At 41.5% G+C, this 17,740-nt stretch overlaps 1 protein-coding gene across 1 annotated transcript; it reads right to left on the reverse strand.

Moving 5' to 3' along the window:
* Positions 1-563: 563 nt before the first annotated feature.
* On the reverse strand, positions 564-11,939 carry yars2 (tyrosyl-tRNA synthetase 2, mitochondrial). The gene is made up of 5 exons (XM_065022649.1): positions 11,124-11,939; positions 10,716-10,883; positions 10,213-10,368; positions 9,914-10,084; positions 564-3,899 (listed from the first exon to the last, which is right to left on the reverse strand). The coding sequence occupies exons 1-5, from the start codon at positions 11,909-11,911 to the stop codon at positions 3,740-3,742; spliced, it is 1,443 nt and encodes a 480-aa protein (XP_064878721.1). The 5' UTR covers positions 11,912-11,939; the 3' UTR covers positions 564-3,739.
* Between the last annotated feature and the right edge of the window lie 5,801 nt (positions 11,940-17,740).

Genomic DNA, 17,740 nt, shown 5'->3' on the forward strand with positions numbered 1-17,740 from the left:
AAACCATCAACCAACTACCTATATAAGTTCCAATAACTTCTTCGCCATCTGCAATAGAGACAGACTTGGCAGTACAATGTGACAAACATACACTTGTTTTTAATTAGTGTGCATGGTGAAGGCAGGACACTGGATTTCTTGCATACTTCTATTTATTACATTTAGAGCTGAAACTATTTAAGATATTAACAAGAAACCAACTTTCAAATGTGCAGACGGCCCCAACTTACATTGATTTCCATTAAATATCTTTTTCAAGCAAAGGGCCATAGACTTCAATGTTAAAAATGATACAATTTGGCCGCGCATCTCTTCCTGAACCGTTTAACCTATTAACACCAAAAACAACATTGAGATGTTCAGACGGACCTTACTTAGATTGGTTGTCAAAGACTTTTTGATACCATTTACACTTTTTGAACTATTCTGATTTAAAATGTGCAATATTAACTTGAGAGTCAATGCTGACCATGAGAGGTAGATACAGTAGTCACAGTGCCACTGCTTTCTAACCATTCAAGCTAGAAACTCCAGACCAACTTCAGGATGATGGAAACACTTCGTAGATTCATTCATTATTTAATTCCCCCATCCTTTAATCAGCTGACGTATAAGCTATAAACACAAAACCAACTTTCAAATGTGCAGACCACCCCAACTTTCCTTGAGAAAATTCTATAAATAATTTTCTACAGCATCTATACTTTTTTTGTACTACAACAATATTTAAATGAGCTCCCAATGCACTTCAATGGCAATGAAAGAGCTATAGACTTACATGGAGAACATTTGGCAACACAACTCCTCTTGAACAATTTAACACTAGAACTGGGGCCTCAAGGGACCCCCCCCCCCCCCTTCAAGCTAATAAGCAGTCAATCTCACTGCAACAATCTAACAGTCTAATTAATACATGTCATATATGCTATTGCAAAAATAATCATTTGGTTGTGTTTATGATGAGCTTAGGTAAGATTAGATTAAGATTTTTTTTTTTAAATGTATAACAATAGCATTTTCATTAGTTTATGTTACTGTAAAACTAAACACACCAACATTCAGGTGTTCAATCAATTTTAATTTGTGGAGTGCCTTTGTTACAACTATGAAAAACAGAAAGCATGTGTTGAAACACATTAACAGCTTATTTTAACAACAACCAAATAAAAATACCCCAAACACCAAGCCTGTGTTCCACCTATATGCATCTGGCAGCGGCACCCACCAAGCCTGTGTTCCACCTATATGCATCTGGCAGCGGCACCCACCAAGCCTGTGTTCCACCTATATGCATCTGGCAGCGGCACCCACCAAGCCTGTGTTCCACCTATATGCATCTGGCAGCGGCACCCACCAAGCCTGTGTTCCACCTATATGCATCTGGCAGCGGCACCCACCAAGCCTGCGTTCCACCTATATGCATCTGGCAGCGGCACCCACCAAGCCTGCGTTCCACCTATATGCATCTGGCAGCGGCACCCACCAAGCCTGCGTTCCACCTATATGCATCTGGCAGCGGCACCCACCAAGCCTGCGTTCCACCTATATGCATCTGGCAGCGGCACCCACCAAGCCTGCGTTCCACCTATATGCATCTGGCAGCGGCACCCACCAAGCCTGCGTTCCACCTATATGCATCTGGCAGCGGCACCCACCAAGCTAGACACCATTCAAGCTATGCATTCAATCAATCAGCCAATCAATCTTTCCATATACATACTTTTCCAACTATAACCAGTCACCACCCATTATTACTGGAGTCACTACTAGTGATGCGCGGGTTGACTCATAATCCACATGGCGGATGGGTTTAGGGTCACTAAATATTGTGTGGCTGAAGGGTGGGTGCGTGGCAGGCGGGTTGAACAAAGAGAAACAATACCTTCAAAAAAAAATCCATAAAAAAATTATAATTCTTGTGCAATTTATATAGGCTACATTGAGGTTTTTCTGTCATTATTTTAGGCTACCTGGTATTAGTGCATAAACCTAAGCTTTAGATCTTAACTGTATGCTCCAAATAGCCTACACAGCCAATCACCAAATAATGCTTTTGGGAACGGGAGGAAAAAGTTCATGTCAATCCACGGAGGTTAAAAATGACATTGTGGAAGTTTAATTCAACAAGACCAAAGCTGTGAAAGAAGACTTGACAGAGAAGGATGGGCCAGAAAAGTCATGTTTGGGAAAGATTTGGTGAAGTGGTAAAAGAGGATGTTATGTGTGATGATTGTGAGGCGCTGTATAAATCCCACAGTCACAAGACGGGACTTCAAATAGGCCTATGGCACGTCAAGAGAACTGTAGCCCAGTGTTGTTCAGATGGGTTAAATGGAAACTGAAATCTGGCCACTGACTCTAGATCTATAACCTTTCACATAGCCTTAATATTAACTCCTGCAGAATGAAGCATTTCTTACAGTAAAATTATACACCAAATGTAGGCTAAATTTGGACTTAGGAACAGGAGTGGAGAAATATGATTTCTTTCTTTCTGCATTTTGATAGAATGCATTGCTCAGTTAGATAGATCTGCAGAAGTGCTGTCTTCATCATAAGAGCAGCATAAAAGCTGATAGTATTTCAAACACATAAAATATGCATCGAAGCCAAACTGAAATATTATCAGAAACACTTTGGGTCATTTTCACAGCTTTCGTTTTCCTTACAACTGGTCAAACTGATGTCATTTGGACATTTTGCACAGAAATCATTTTTGTTGTTGTTGCGTCATTGTATTTTCTCCCCAGTCCCTAAACGTATTTGCTCTGCAAAAGAAGACTGAAAAAACATGACTGATGTCAACTAGATTGAAGCATTCACTCTAGGGATCTATTACATTATTCTGGTGAGCAAGGGTTTATGTAGTCTTTTAGGGAAACATAATAATGACAGAAGAGAAGCTACATGCATCCAATTATTGGCAAGTTGACTAACAAACAGCCTACAAATATGTTGGAAATTATAAAAGCAGAATCATGACTAACAAATAACCTACCAATATGTGGGAAATGATATGCAGAAACATATCTAAATCATGCCTATAGCGCATTTTCTACATCTCATTTCATCACATGTAGTCGTGCGGTTGCAGATGGGTTATTAGCAATTGCGGGCGGGTGAACAAACAGCTGACCCACGCACCATTAGTCAGTACCACTACTATAACTTATTTCAAAAACCATAAATACTTTAAAACAAGCTAGCAAGCACACATTTTCTTCATGAAATATACTTCCTTAATTTCCTATTCCTATTGTCATTTTTTAAATTTTGAATTATCATTTATTTTAGCTGTAAGATATTTCTGCCATTGAATTTTAATTCCTGAATGTAACTAGGGTCTCACAACCGAGCTTTCCTTCAGGCTTGCTAAAGGAGGTTTTTCCCGGTCCTCATTGAAAGAGAAGACAATACTGACACCTAGTGGTGAAATTCAATAGTAGGCAAATCTGCTATCTAATATCGAATGATCACAAAAATAAAACAGTTTACGGACACAGTATGTAACATACAACTAACAAGACAGAAACCTAACAAATATACTTAATACCACATCTTACAGCATCATTCAATCCACACATATATAGTGCACTAAATCCCCTCAGACACCAACAGGTGTATTGAAACAATACAGGTCCATTTCCAATATCCATCTCCCTTCACCTAAGCCTCCCAGCTTGCGGTCCTACCTCCAGTCCACAAACAGTCCATAGTAGTTTTAAGGTCCCAGTGCCACTCACAGATTGAGCCACTTGATGATGTGGAAGTTCTTCTTGCCCACTTTGAGGAGAGAAAGTCCGTTGGCCAAGAGGTGCTGTCCAGGGATCAGTACCTGCTCTGGGCTGTCTGTCTTACTGTGGTTGATCCATACAGCTCCTTCTGATACCATGCGATACCTGCAGCACATCACAACACATTACAGCACAGAAAGAGTCAGTTAACACCGTTTGAAAGTCAGACAGACAAAAAAAGGAAGAATTTGAGAGAGAAATAGAGGGAGTGAGAGACACAAGCAAATAAATTAAGACCGGCCCCAAAAAATAGCAATGTCCTGCTCTTTCCCTGACTTTACTGCTCATTTGTCTGAATTTTTAAATCACAAACAGAAAAGTATTTGGAGCTTAAATAAAGAATTTAAAAAATCCCCCCACACCTATTCCCAACTTAACCCACCAAGACAATGCATTGTAAGACATTGGTACCCAGTCCGGAGCTAATGTGTCTAATGTGCTAATGTGTCCTGAATGAATAACAAATGGATAAATGGGCAATAATTGCACACGTTACTTTAACATTTGAATTAGGAATAACTGAATGGTAAGGAGGTTGAAGAGGTTGATTTAATTAAAAACAACAGTGTAATGATGAGTTTGTATTATGCCTATTTATCAGCGTTGGCGCTCATGTTTATAGCAAATCATTTGACCGTGCGACTCGCGGGCTAATATTCTCTTTTACATTTTACTTTGTAAACCAATCACATTTATTGTAAGGGAAACGAAAACATGCTATGTGTTGCAGTAGACCTTTAGAATAATACAAAACATACACTATATATACAACAGTATGTGGACACGAGAGGTCGACCGATTAATCGGAATGGGCGATTAATTAGGGCCGATTTCAAGTTTTCATAACAATCGGAGATCGGTATTTTTGGGCGCTGATTTCCGATTGTAAAAAAAAAAAAAAGCTTTATTTTTTTTATACCTTTATTTAACTAGGCAAGTCAGTTAAGAACACATTCTTATTTTCAATGACGGTCTAGGAACTGTAGGTTAACTGCCTTGTTCAGGGGCAGAACGACAGATTTTCACCTTGTCAGCTAGGGGGTTTGAACTTGCAACCGCACAGTTAACTAGTCCAACGCTCTAACCATTGCACTCCACGAGTAGCCTGCCTGTTACGCGAATGCAGTAGAGGCCAAGGTAAATAGCTAGCTAGCATTAAACTTGTCTTATAAAAACAATCAATCATAATCACTAGTTATAACTACTAATCCAGTTTGGCAGGCAATATTAACCAGGTGAAATTGTCATTTCTCTTGCGTTCATTGCACGCAGAGTCAGAGTATATGCAACAGTATGGGCTGCCTGGCTCATTGCGAAGTAATTTGCCAGAATGTTACGTAATTATGACATACATTGAAGGTTGTGCAATGTAACAATAATATTTAGACTTAGGGATGCCACCCGTTAGATAAAATACCGAACGGTTCTGTATTTCACTGAAATAATAAACGTTTTGTTTTCAAAATGATAGTTTCCGGATTTGATCATATTAATAACCAAAGGCTCGTATATCTGTGTGTTATTATGTTATAATTAAGTCTTATTTGATAGAGCAGTCTGACTGAGCAGCAGCAGGCCTGTAATCATTCATTCAAACAGCACTTTAGTGCGTTTTACCAGCAGCTCTTCGCAAGCACAGCGCTGTTTATGACTTCAAGCCTATCAGCCTATTGGCTGGTGTAACCAACGTGAAATGGCTAGCTAGTTAGCTGGGTGTGCGCTAATACTGTTTCAAACGTCACTGGCTTTTAGATTTGGAGTAGATATTCTCCTTGCACTGCAAGGGCAGCGGCGTTTGTGGAGTGATGGGTAACGATGCCTCGAGTGTGGCTGTTGTCGATGTGTTCCTGGTTCGAGCCCAGGTAGGGGCGAGGAGAGGGACGGAAGCTATACGGTTCCACTGGCAATACTAAAGTGCCTGTAAGAACATCCAATAGTCAAAGGTATATGAAATACAAATGGTATAGAGAGAAATAGTCCTATAAATACTATATTAACTACAATCTTAAACCTCTTACCTTGGAATATTGAAGTCTCATGTTAAAAGGAACCACCAACTTTCATATGTTCTCATGTTTTGAGCAAGGAACTTAAAACATAGCTTTTTTACACGGCACATTTTTACATGGCACATATTACTTTCTTCTCCAACACTTTGTTTTTGCATTATTTAAACCAAATTGAACATGTTTCATTATTTATTTGTGGCTAAATTGATTTGATTGATGTTTTATATTAAGTTAAAATAAGTGTTAATTCAGTATTGTTGTAATTGTCATTATTACAAAAAAAAGAACAAAAAAAAGTTTTACATTTTATTTTATTTAAATCGGCCGATTAATCGGGATCAGCGGTGAAAAATCATAATCGGTCGACCTCTAGTGGACACCCCTTCAAATGAGTGGATTCAGCTATTTCAGCCACACCCATTGCTGACAGGTGTATAGCCATGCAATCTCCATAGACAAACATTGTCAGTAGAATGCCTTAATAAGTCAAATGTCTACCCTGCTAGAGCTGCCCCGGTCAACTGTAAGTGCTGTTATTATGAAGTGGAATGTCTAGGAGCAACAACGGCTCAGCCGTGAAGTGGTAGGCCACACAAGCTGTCCGGGGGTGTCCTCGGATGGGGCCACAGTGTCTCCTGACCCCTCCTGTCTCAGCCTCCAGTATTTATGCTGCATTAGTTTATGTGTCGGGGGGCTAGGGTCAGTTTGTTATATCTGGAGTACTTCTCCTGTCCTATTCGGTGTCCTGTGTGAATCTAAGTGTGCGTTCTCTAATTCTCTCCTTCTCTCTTTCTTTCTCTCTCTCGGAGGACCTGAGCCCTAGGACCATGCCCCAGGACTACCTGACATGATGACTCCTTGCTGTCCCCAGTCCACCTGGCCATGCTGCTGCTCCAGTTTCAACTGGCCTGGGCCCTAGGACCATGTCCCAGGACTACCTGACATGATGACTCCTTGCTGTCCCCAGTCCACCTGGCCATGCTGCTGCTCCAGTTTCAACTGTTCTGCCTTACTATTATTCAACCATGCTGGTCATTTATGAACATTTGAACATCTTGGCCACGTTCTGTTATAATCTCCACCCGGCACAGCCAGAAGAGGACTGGCCACCCCACATATGCTCTCTCTAATTCTCTCTTTCTTTCTCTCTCTCGGAGGACCTGAGCCCTAGGACCGTGCCCCAGGACTACCTGACATGATGACTCCTTGCTGTCCCCAGTCCACCTGACTGTGCTGCTGCTCCAGTTTCAACTGTTCTGCCTTATTATTATTCGACCATGCTGGTCATTTATGAACATTTGAACATCTTGGTCATGTTCTGTTATAATCTCTACCCGGCACAGCCAGAAGAGGACTGGCCACCCCACATAGCCTGGTTCCTCTCTAGGTTTCTTCCTAGGTTTTGGCCTTTCTAGGGAGTTTTTCCTAGCCACCGTGCTTTTACACCTGCATTGTTTGCTGTTTGGGGTTTTAGGCTGGGTTTCTGTACAGCACTTTGAGATATCAGCTGATGTACGAAGGGCTATATAAATAAATTTGATTTGATTTGACAAGCTCACTGAACGGGACTGCCGACCGCTGAAGCACCTAGGCCCCTTAGTTCCAGTGAAGGGAAATCTTAATGCTACAGCATACAATGACATCCTAGACAATTCTGGGCTTCCAACTTTGTGGCAACAGTTTGGAGAATGCCCTTTCCTGTGTCAGCATGACAATACCCCCGTGCACAAAGCGAGGTCCATACAGAAATGGTTTGTCGAGATCAGTGTGGAAGAACTTGACTGGCCTGCACAGAGCCCAGGCTTCAACCCCATCGAACACCTTTGAGATGAATTGGAACGCCGACTGCGAGCCAGGCCTAATCGCCCAACATCAGTGCCCGATCTCACTAATGCTCTTGTGGCTGAATGGAAGCAAGTCCCCACAGCAATGTTCCAACATCTAGTGGAAAGCCTTAGCAGAAGAGTTGAGGCTGTTGTAGCAGCAAAGGGGGGTACCAACTCCATATTAATGCCCATGATTTTGGAATGAAATATTCGACGAGCAGGTGTCCATATACTTTTGGTCATGTAGTTTCTTTAGACCTGCATAAAATAAAGAATATATTTATACAAAAGGGATGTATTCCATATCAAATGGATTTATTCGACTTTGTAAACGCAGATGTTCCAAAGGCACGCATCAGCATCTTGTACGCTGAGGCCTGGAGATGCTAAACATGTTGATGTTCAATGACAACATTTTGAGACTGCCACAGCCCTATGCACGTTACCTCACAATCGAATTTCAATAAGGCCTAACTGATTGATAAGGAGGGTGAAGAGGTTAGAACAACAATAGTGTAAAGATCTTGTGTTATGCCTATTTATCAGGGTTGGGACCCATTTTAATCGTTTGACCGTGGGCCTTGCGAGTTGATATCATTCTCTTTTACATTTAACTTTTTAAAAAGACGCTATTGCGGGACAGTTTTATTTACTATAACTCTACTACTAATAAAATGCAAGACGGGGGGGGGCGGCAGGGTAGCCTAGTAGCTAGAGCGTTGGACTAGTAACCGGAAGGTTGCACGTTCAAACCCCCGAGCTGACATGGTACAAATCTGTCGTTCTGCCCCTGAACAGGCAGTTAACCCACTGTTCCTAGGCCGTCATTGAAAATAAGAATTTGTTAACTGACTTGCCTAGTTAAATAAAGGTTAAAAAAAATTATATCCTTGACTCTTTCCAAGTTGATGAGTGCAGGGAAACAAACAATGCCAGTCAGCCTTCGAAGCTGGCCCACGAAACTACACCTAAACTAACCTGAAACTACTTTCACACATAATAAAAGTTATCCTGAAGACACTATTAAATTGATAATAGTCTGATGAGTGACAATATGACCAGTTGTCAAAATGCACATGAAGAGATGAGAGCACAGCTTGGAATTGACAGATGCAGCATAACTTCATCAAATCCTCCTTCAGAGTCACATGCAGGTTAAATGTTTTGATTTCAATACCGAACACAAATACAAACGCAACATATACAGTGTTGTTCCCATGTTTCATGAGCTGAAACAAAAGATCCCAGAAATGTTCCATACGCACAAAAAGCGCACAAATTTGTTTACATCCCTGTTAGTGAGCATTTCTCCTTTGCTAAGATAATCCACCCACCTGACAGGTGTGGCATATCAAGAAACTGATTAAACATCATGATCATACACAGGTGCACCTTGTGCTGGGGACAATAAAAGACCACTCTAAAATGTGCAGTTTTGTCACACAACACAATGCCACAGATGTCTCAAGTTTTGAGGGAGCGTGCAATTGGCATGCTGACTGCAGGAATGTCAACCAGAGCTGTTGCCAGATAATTGAATGTTAAATCCTTTACCATAAGCCACCTGTGGGAACATCTGAGACCAACCACCCGGACAGCTGATGAAACTGAGAACTATTTCTGTCTGTAATAAAGCCCTTTTGTGGAAAAATACTCATTCTGATTAGCTGGCCCTCCCAGGCCCACCTTTGGCTGCTCCCCTGCCCAGTCATGTGAAATCCAAATACGAACTGTAACTCAGTAAAATCGTTGAAATTGTTGCATTTATATTTTTGTTCAGTATATATAGTATCAGAAAGAGCATATTCTGCAGTTTCTATGACACTTACCTGTGGTAAAGTAACTTAAAATTCAAGAAGTGCATCTCTATTTCCAAGAATAGCTGCGCTGTCCATGCGTTCAGCACATGCTTGACCACTCCGCTGTCCATGCCTTCATGGACAGCCGTAAGTGTCGAAATATGGCTTTAGGCGTACGTTCTTCACTCAGACTTTGTAGAACTACACAAAACATATCCTTGACTCTATCTAAACAAATATCGATTGAGACATGTTTACATGGATATAATTCCACAAATATGCCTTCATGCCATTCATCATTTACAATAGTTGATGCACTATTTATGGTGCTTATGTGTTGGTGCTTGTGTTTGCGCACTTTGAGGGTTGATATGCATATGATGCGTATGCTAAAGGTGCGAGTAGCGAAAGAGAGTGAGTGACCCTCCGTGTGAGGTAGTCGGGTCAGGTATAAGGAACAGAGGAACGTAAAGGGGGAGCCCTACCCTTTGCCCCCCTGGGGGATGGCCTCTGCCCTGCGGCAGGCATCCAGTACTGTGGTCCCTGGCTCCAGCAGCAGCTCATGGAAAGAGGCCTCTCTGAAGAGCTCCTGCAGCTCAGCATCGCTCATCTGCTCTAGGGCCTGTATGTTACTGTGGTACAGGGCATTGGTGCACCTGGAGGGAGAGAAACAAACAAACACACACACAGCATTACTAATAGTGCCAAGCGAGACCTCATTAATGACACACAAATGACCTATGCACATGTGCACTCACATAACACACACGGACACACTCCTCACCTTTTGGCACTCTCCAGACCCTCCTTGCCGTGGACCAGTTTGGTGATTTCGGCGGCGAGGCGTTTGTGTGCGGGCCGTTTGCCTGGCTCCTGTCTCTGCTGCTCCATCACCCTCTCCACCTCGGCCAGGGGTAGGAAGGTGAACAGCTTCAGATACCTGCAGGTAGCACAACCAACCCGACTCAGTCTCCAACACCACCATACATAGGCTGCACTCAGGTGCTAATACCACCAGGTCCCATGTTCACAAAGCATCTCGGAGTAGGGGTGCTGATCTAGTTGCGCCTTTTAAATCATAGAGGGGGGACCTTGTCCTAGATCAACACTCATCACATGAGACGCTTTAATACGGGCCCAATGCCGGTTTCACAGACTCTGGTTAAGCCTAGTGGTCCTAGTCTATACAAACAAACCATCAAATTATACCAGAATGAATATAAGCCTAAATAGAAGGCTCTGATAAGTGGGTCAGTTCTATTGCGGTCTCGGTCTCCAGCCACCTACCATTCCACACTGCTGTCAGGCTGCCTGAGGAAGAACTGATATAGGTCAAACGGAGATGTCTTGTCCCTGTTCAGCCACACTGCATTGCCTGCTGTCTTCCCCAGCTTGTCCCCCGCAGAGCTGGTCACCAGTGGGATGGTCAGCCCATACACATCCTGTCCAGTCACCCTGTTACAGAGAAATTGATACAATGGATATTAAAGAGGCCATCAACGGTCAGTTAATGTTGAGGCAAGTGTGTGTTATTGCATGTTTACTACTGCGGCCTATTTATGGCCTTGAAGCATCACTCTGGTGTCTGATGCACCATGCAGATGCTAGGCTACAATATCTGGAATCAATGTGATAATTGGTCAGTACATTTGCAAATGTCTCTGTGTGTGTCCAATGAATCTGATGCAACATTACTTGTGTATAAACTCGTGCCCAGACATCAGGTTGCCCAGCTGGTCTGTCCCTCCCAGCTGGATCTTACAGCTATGATTCTGGTTCAGGTGGTAGAAGTCATAAGCTTGAAACAGCTGGTAAGAGAACTCAGTTAGGCTCATGCCCTCTGCACTCTTCAGCCTGGACTGGACACTGTGCCTACTGAGCAGGGTCCCCATTCGGAAACGTCTGCCAACTTCTGACAGAAAAGCAACCACATTCCAGTCTTTGTACCAAGCTAAATTGTTCAATAGGGTTACAGTGCCAAGCTTTTTAGAGTCGTTGTGGAAATGCAGTTCATGGTTGGTGAAGATTCGCTGCAAGCTGTCCCTGATAGCCCTTGTATTGTCCTCCACTACATCAGACGGTAGCTGCTCTCTCTCGCTCGTTTTCCCGCTTGGGTCCCCTATCTGTGCTGTTGCACCACCGATTAGAGCGATGACATTGTGTCCTGCGCTTCGAAAATGCAATAGCCCGACGATGGCGAGTAAATTACCCACGTGAAGGCTGTCCGCCGTGGGGTCGAATCCGCAGTACACGGTCTGGCACCCAGACTGCAGCAGTTGAGGAAGTTGATCTTGGGCTGCGTTTTCGGGGAAAGCATCCTTCAAAATGCCCCGTTTATTTAGCGAAAAAAGAAGTCCACTTTGGGTTGTTGCAGAGCGATGAAACGTGTATCTTAACGATATACATGGGAGTGTGTTTTTCAAAAGAATACAAGAACCATGCCACGATACACGTGAAAAAAACCTGGCTATGGATGCCGCCATATTGGAAACTGTGACACACCGGACAGGAAAAATGAAAGGGACTAATGTATGACAGAAAAAATATAGCGCCATCTGGTGTATTGTGTAACTATACCACATCCTGCCTGTTCCTCCTGACCTGTGGCCTTTTTATTCAAATGAGCATCACCCTCACCACTGTGCACTTTCACCACCCTGTGAAGTTCCTCATAATTTATTTCATCTGTAGTAAACTGCATGCTTTCCCGACGAGTGGTAGTGGGAGGACCACACAACATGGCATCACGTGACTCCAAATTTACTTCGGCATGATGGTTATTACAGTATATCATTCAAAACGATTCCACCAACATTTCTCACATAATTCATTTGACCAACACAAAAAGATTCCACCTTGTATAGAATATTTTGTTCAGTCAACATTTGGAAGGTTTAGCCTACCTGTTTCCATCAGGCCTGTCATGACATGTTTTATCCGACATGTAGGCTACTGTACTAGCATAAAGAAATTGGAAGGAAATCGGATTATTTTCCAGATTTTTTCTGCCCGTTCCCAAAAACTTTTGGCGATTGACGTGTAGGCTATTTGGCGTGCGTACATTTAGACTCTATTAGATTTACACTCTAATGCCAAAGTTCCCAAAAATTCTGGAGAAAAAAAAATATCTATGTACTCCATGGATATTAATTGCACAAAAAAAAATCTAAATGTATGGATTTTTGATTGTGTTCTCTTTATTCTACGATTTTGAAGCAACCGCCCTGATTCCACTTGTTCTAGTACCTTTTCTAACACATCTGCCCCCAGAAAATCGAGCATTTTATGCAGTTGCGCAAGATTTTAGTTCTGGGTTTCCGATATTATACATTGTGTAACATTGTTCGTACGTAGTTTCAATATTGAAATACGATCTCTAATATTGAGAATTAAGTGTCAGGACGACAGTGACATTTTATATCAGCCAGTCGAAATCATGAATCAACATACATTGTATGGATATATACAAAAAAAATATAAAAAAACAGGTCAAACTTCGCTGTTATTCCCCCCCAAATAAATGCACTACTAAGCAGGTGGGGGGTTTGCTTTTATTTTTAGTCTCCTTGTCTTTTGTCATTGACATAGGGGAGTAAGAAAACATGGTCAATTACACATTATTCCCATTTTCCAAATGATCCAGATTTAAATTCGTGAGATTTGAATGGGATATCCACATAACAGGCAAACGCACAACCCAAACAAATACTTTCTTTCATTATCAACCTGAGAGGATAATAAGACACATTGTGTAACATTAAAATCAAATATATATAAATATTGAGGTTGTTATTCTGGTGACATGATGATCGTGTTTGGCTGCCATTTGACAAATTAAAATAATCTCACACTTTTGTCCATAATAATCTCATCATGTAGTTATAGGTATTCCCAAACTGGGGTACGTGTACCCCTGGGCAATGCCGTCAGGGGTTCGCCAAATAAAAACATTGAAAAAAGATATAGTACTTTATTATTCAATTTTTGAATATATTTTTTATATTCACATTTTCAAACAGTCCATTTATATTTTCCAACGGGGCTGTACATTTCGGTGAGGTTTTTATCTCACCTGAGTAGCATCGTTTCACTGCCAAATATAACATTTAACTATCCAGTGTTCAGCGTAATAACATCACAATGTCAAATACAGGTAGCCTAGTCAATTGATTAACATCCAATCACATTAACCGTTACTCTCTCGCGGGAATTCCACTAACCGTCCGTATGTTACCAAACGTAGCTGCTGCTCATTCTGTTTGCTCAAAAATGGATAAATGGTAGTGGTAAAAAAAAAAAAAAAAAAAAAAAAAGTAAGGCCTGCGTCCATAGAGACACATACCAGCTCTACTGGTAGTACTGCTAATACCAGCATTACTACACCTGCACCTGTCGACGACACAAGTTGTTCTGCTTCCACGAGCACGTCCAATGCTTAGCTTCAGTAATTCTACATTTGTTGTTAGCCCAGCTAGCATGGACACTGACAGTTGTGAATCTGATGCAGCCGTGCATTCCCTGAAAGAACCAAACAACAGACAGGGACGATGGACAATCGAAGAGGAACAAATATGATGAGAACTACATTGATTATGGGTTCACTTATATTGGGAGTAGTGCCTTTCCTCAGCCCCAGTGTGTTATATGTGCAAAAGTACTATCTCACAACTCGATGAAACCTTCACTCTTGTGCAGACATTTCGAAACAAAACATGCCAATTAGAAAAATAAGCCACAGGAGTTTATTTGAGTGAGAATTAAGACGACTTTCGAGTAGTAAGACATGTATAAAAGCAACAGATACCATTAATAAGAATGGCCTAGAAACGTCGTATATGGTGAGCTACCGAGTGGCTAGGACAGTCAAGCCCCATACTATTGTGGAGGACTTAATTCTTCCTGCTGCAGCGAATATGGCTGGGGGAAAAGGCCAAAAAAACTATATAGACAATGTCTTCATCAAACAACACTGTTTCACGATGCATCAGTGACATGGCAGGAGATGTTTTGAAACAATCACTGCTTTGCATACAAGCCAGTGAATTCTATGTGTTACAGCTGGATGAGTCAACAAACGTGGCGGGCCTGGCACAGATCCTGGTATATGTTCGTTCCGTTTATGGGTGGTCAATTAAGGAAGACATCCTCTTCTGCAAACCAGTGGAAACCAGGAAATTAAATTTTTAAGTACTGGACAGCTTTGTGACATCAAATGGACTTTGGTGGTCAAGATGTGTTGGTATCTGCTCTGATGGCACAAAGCCATGACAGGGAGACATAGTGGAGTGGAAACGCGCGTGCAAGCAGTTGCCCCCAACGTCACTTGGGAACACTGCAGCATCCACGGAGAGGCTCTTCCTGCCAAGCTTGACAGCTTGAAAGACATTTTGGATACTACAGTGAAAATGGTTAACGTTGTTAAAGCAAGGCCCCTGTATTTTCTGCACTATGATATGGCCAGCAACCATGTAACACTTTTACAACATACAGAAGTGTGCTGGTTATCAAGGGGCAAAGTATTGAAAAAGTTTTAAAAGTGTGGAAAATGATTTAAGACTGAGACTCTCTCCAATACAACCCAACATTGCAGAGTTATGTGCATCCTTTCAAGCACACCCTTCTCATTAACCAGTGGTGAGTTATTCACAATTTTCAATGAACAAATAAAGTTTTATATGTAAGATGGCTAAATAAGGAGAAAAATGATTGATTATTATATTACTATTTGTGCCCTGGTCCTATAAGAGCTCTTTGTCACTTCCCACGAGCCGGGTTTTGACAAAAGCTCACACTCATTCTTATGTTTAATAAATGTATCGTATAGTGTGTGATGCAGGCTTACAATGATGGCAAAAAACAACATTTGAGAATGTGCTGTACCCTGGTACGCAGCTGGGGGTTGAATGTTTGAAGGGGTACGGGACTACAAAAAGTTTGGGAACCACTGATGTAGTAGGTTAGAGCCAGAGTGGGCATATTATAGCCTACGAACCATAGCCACAGGAAGTAGGGGTGCTGAGGGTGCTGCAGCTCCCCCGAAAAGAAATACAAATAATAATCATTTAAAAACCTGTGCACTGGGCCTTTACTACTATTAGCCGACCAATATCAGTCTGTCGCACTGGCAAAAAAAAAATTTCAGGAACTTCTCTTTGGTCAAAAAAAAGTTAGCTGTATAATTAAGAACAGTATCTTGCAGGATTCAATAGCTGGAATTGTAAGAGTTGTTGCCCCGTCACTTTCTCTGCGATTGAATCCAGAAAGAAGAAGAAGAAAAAAAACAGTTTTTGTGCAGTATTAATTTACCATCCTTACAAACCACTTAATGTAAATGTACATTACTGTATTGTACATAGGCTGGTCATCTAGGTTTGTGTCTGTAGACTTTCCATCACCACGAAGAAAAATAATGTTCAATACAGTAATTGAGTACATTGAGACATCAAGTGGTTTGTGATGATGTGGCTCAGTTGGTAGAGCGTGCCACTTGCAATGCTAGGGTTGTGGTTAATGTTCCCTCTAAACTGAGCGTAGAGGAAATATCAGCCCGCGCAGAGAAGCACAAGACTGAACTTCACTCAACTTTCTATAGAGTTTTCTCCTTTAGTTAACACTATTGACGTTTCCATCTACTGTGGGAATTGTGATTGAATCAACACAATATTAGCCACTTTCAGTGTAACATATCCCGAAACAAAACAAACTACGCAAGACCCTTTGTATGCTAAACTAACTGGGTAAGAGATATTCGTGTAGGTAGAGTGCATTGGAGTTGGATTCTGTTGCATTGACGAGCATGACTCAGGCCTGTCTGGACTGTGTTTAGGCTACAGTAGATGTGCTTGTTTGAGATCAAAGCAAGAGCTGCACGTAGCCACGTGTGCACATTTGTTCATATTCTTTGCTAGTTCGTGAGTTATTAGCCCAGTTATAGATCATTTTAGGTCTACAATGGGGGAGTGGTTGCTTACTACAATAGCACAACATTTTAGCCATCTTTGAAAAGCGAGGCAGGTAAGGAGCTTTATATTATGTCTTAAAGGGGCAATGTTGTATTTTGAGAAGGTCTTGAATAAGCTAAGTAGCCAATATGCAGAGCGTATCATAATTTATCTGATTCTCTGTAATAGTGGTATGGGGATAATAATGAATTGTATTTTGTAATGTGGTTTCTTGTATCAAACAAGACAACATTTTCAGTCACCGTGTCTGAAGTGGAAAAACAGGTTAATGTCAAGCCTGCATGTTTTTTTCGAAAGTGTCATGGAATATAGGCCTCCATTGAACACCACACATTGGCTGCTACTGCAGCTGAATGATATAAATAGCTGTTCTATGTTAAAATGTTATGGGATGCATTTTCCTCCGAGGTTGTTTATGGTATGCCTACAGTGCATATTTTTAAATAGAAAATTCAAGCTGAAATATTACATTTACATAAGTATGTATACCCTTTACTCACTACTTTGTTGAAGCACCTTTGGTAGTGATTACAGCATTGAGTCTTCTTGAGTATTACCTTACAAGCTTGGCACGCCTACAGTTGAAGTTCGAAGTTTACATACACCTTAGCCAAATACATTTAAACTTAGTTTCTAACAATTCCTGACATTTAATCCTAGTAAAAAATTCCCTGTCTTAGGTCAGTTAGGATCACCACTTTATTTTAAGAATGTGAAATGTCAGAATAATAGTACAAAGAATGATTTATTTCAGCTTTTATTTATTTTATCACATTCCCAGTGGGTCAGAAGTTTACATACACTCAATTAGTATTTGGTAGCATTACCTTTAAATTGTTTAACTTGGGTCAAACGTTTCGGTAGCCTTCCACAAGCTTCCCACAATAAGTTGGGTGAATTTTGGCCCATTCCTTTTGACAGAGCTGGTGTAACTGAGTCAGGTTTGTAGGCCTCCTTGCTCGCACACACTTTTTCACTTCTCACAAATTTTCTATAGGATTGAGGTCAGGGCTTTGTGATGGCCACTCCAATACATTAACTTTGTTGTCCTTAAGTCATTTTGCCACAACTTTGGTAGTATGCTTGGGGTCATTGTCCATTTGGAAGACCCATTTGTGACCAAACTTTAACTGATGTCTTGAGATGTTGCTTCAATATATCCACATAATTTTCCATCCTCATGAGCCATCTATTTTGTGAAGTGTACCAGTCCCCCCAGCAGCAAAGCACCCCCACAACATGATGCTGCCACCCCTGTGCTTCACGGTTGGGATGGTGTTCTTCGGCTTAAAAGCTTCCCCCTTTTTCTTCGAAACATAACGATGGTCATTATGGCCAAACAGTTCTATT

This window comes from Oncorhynchus nerka, linkage group LG9a (assembly GCF_034236695.1).
Source record: "Oncorhynchus nerka isolate Pitt River linkage group LG9a, Oner_Uvic_2.0, whole genome shotgun sequence".
Taxonomy (NCBI): domain Eukaryota; kingdom Metazoa; phylum Chordata; class Actinopteri; order Salmoniformes; family Salmonidae; genus Oncorhynchus; species Oncorhynchus nerka.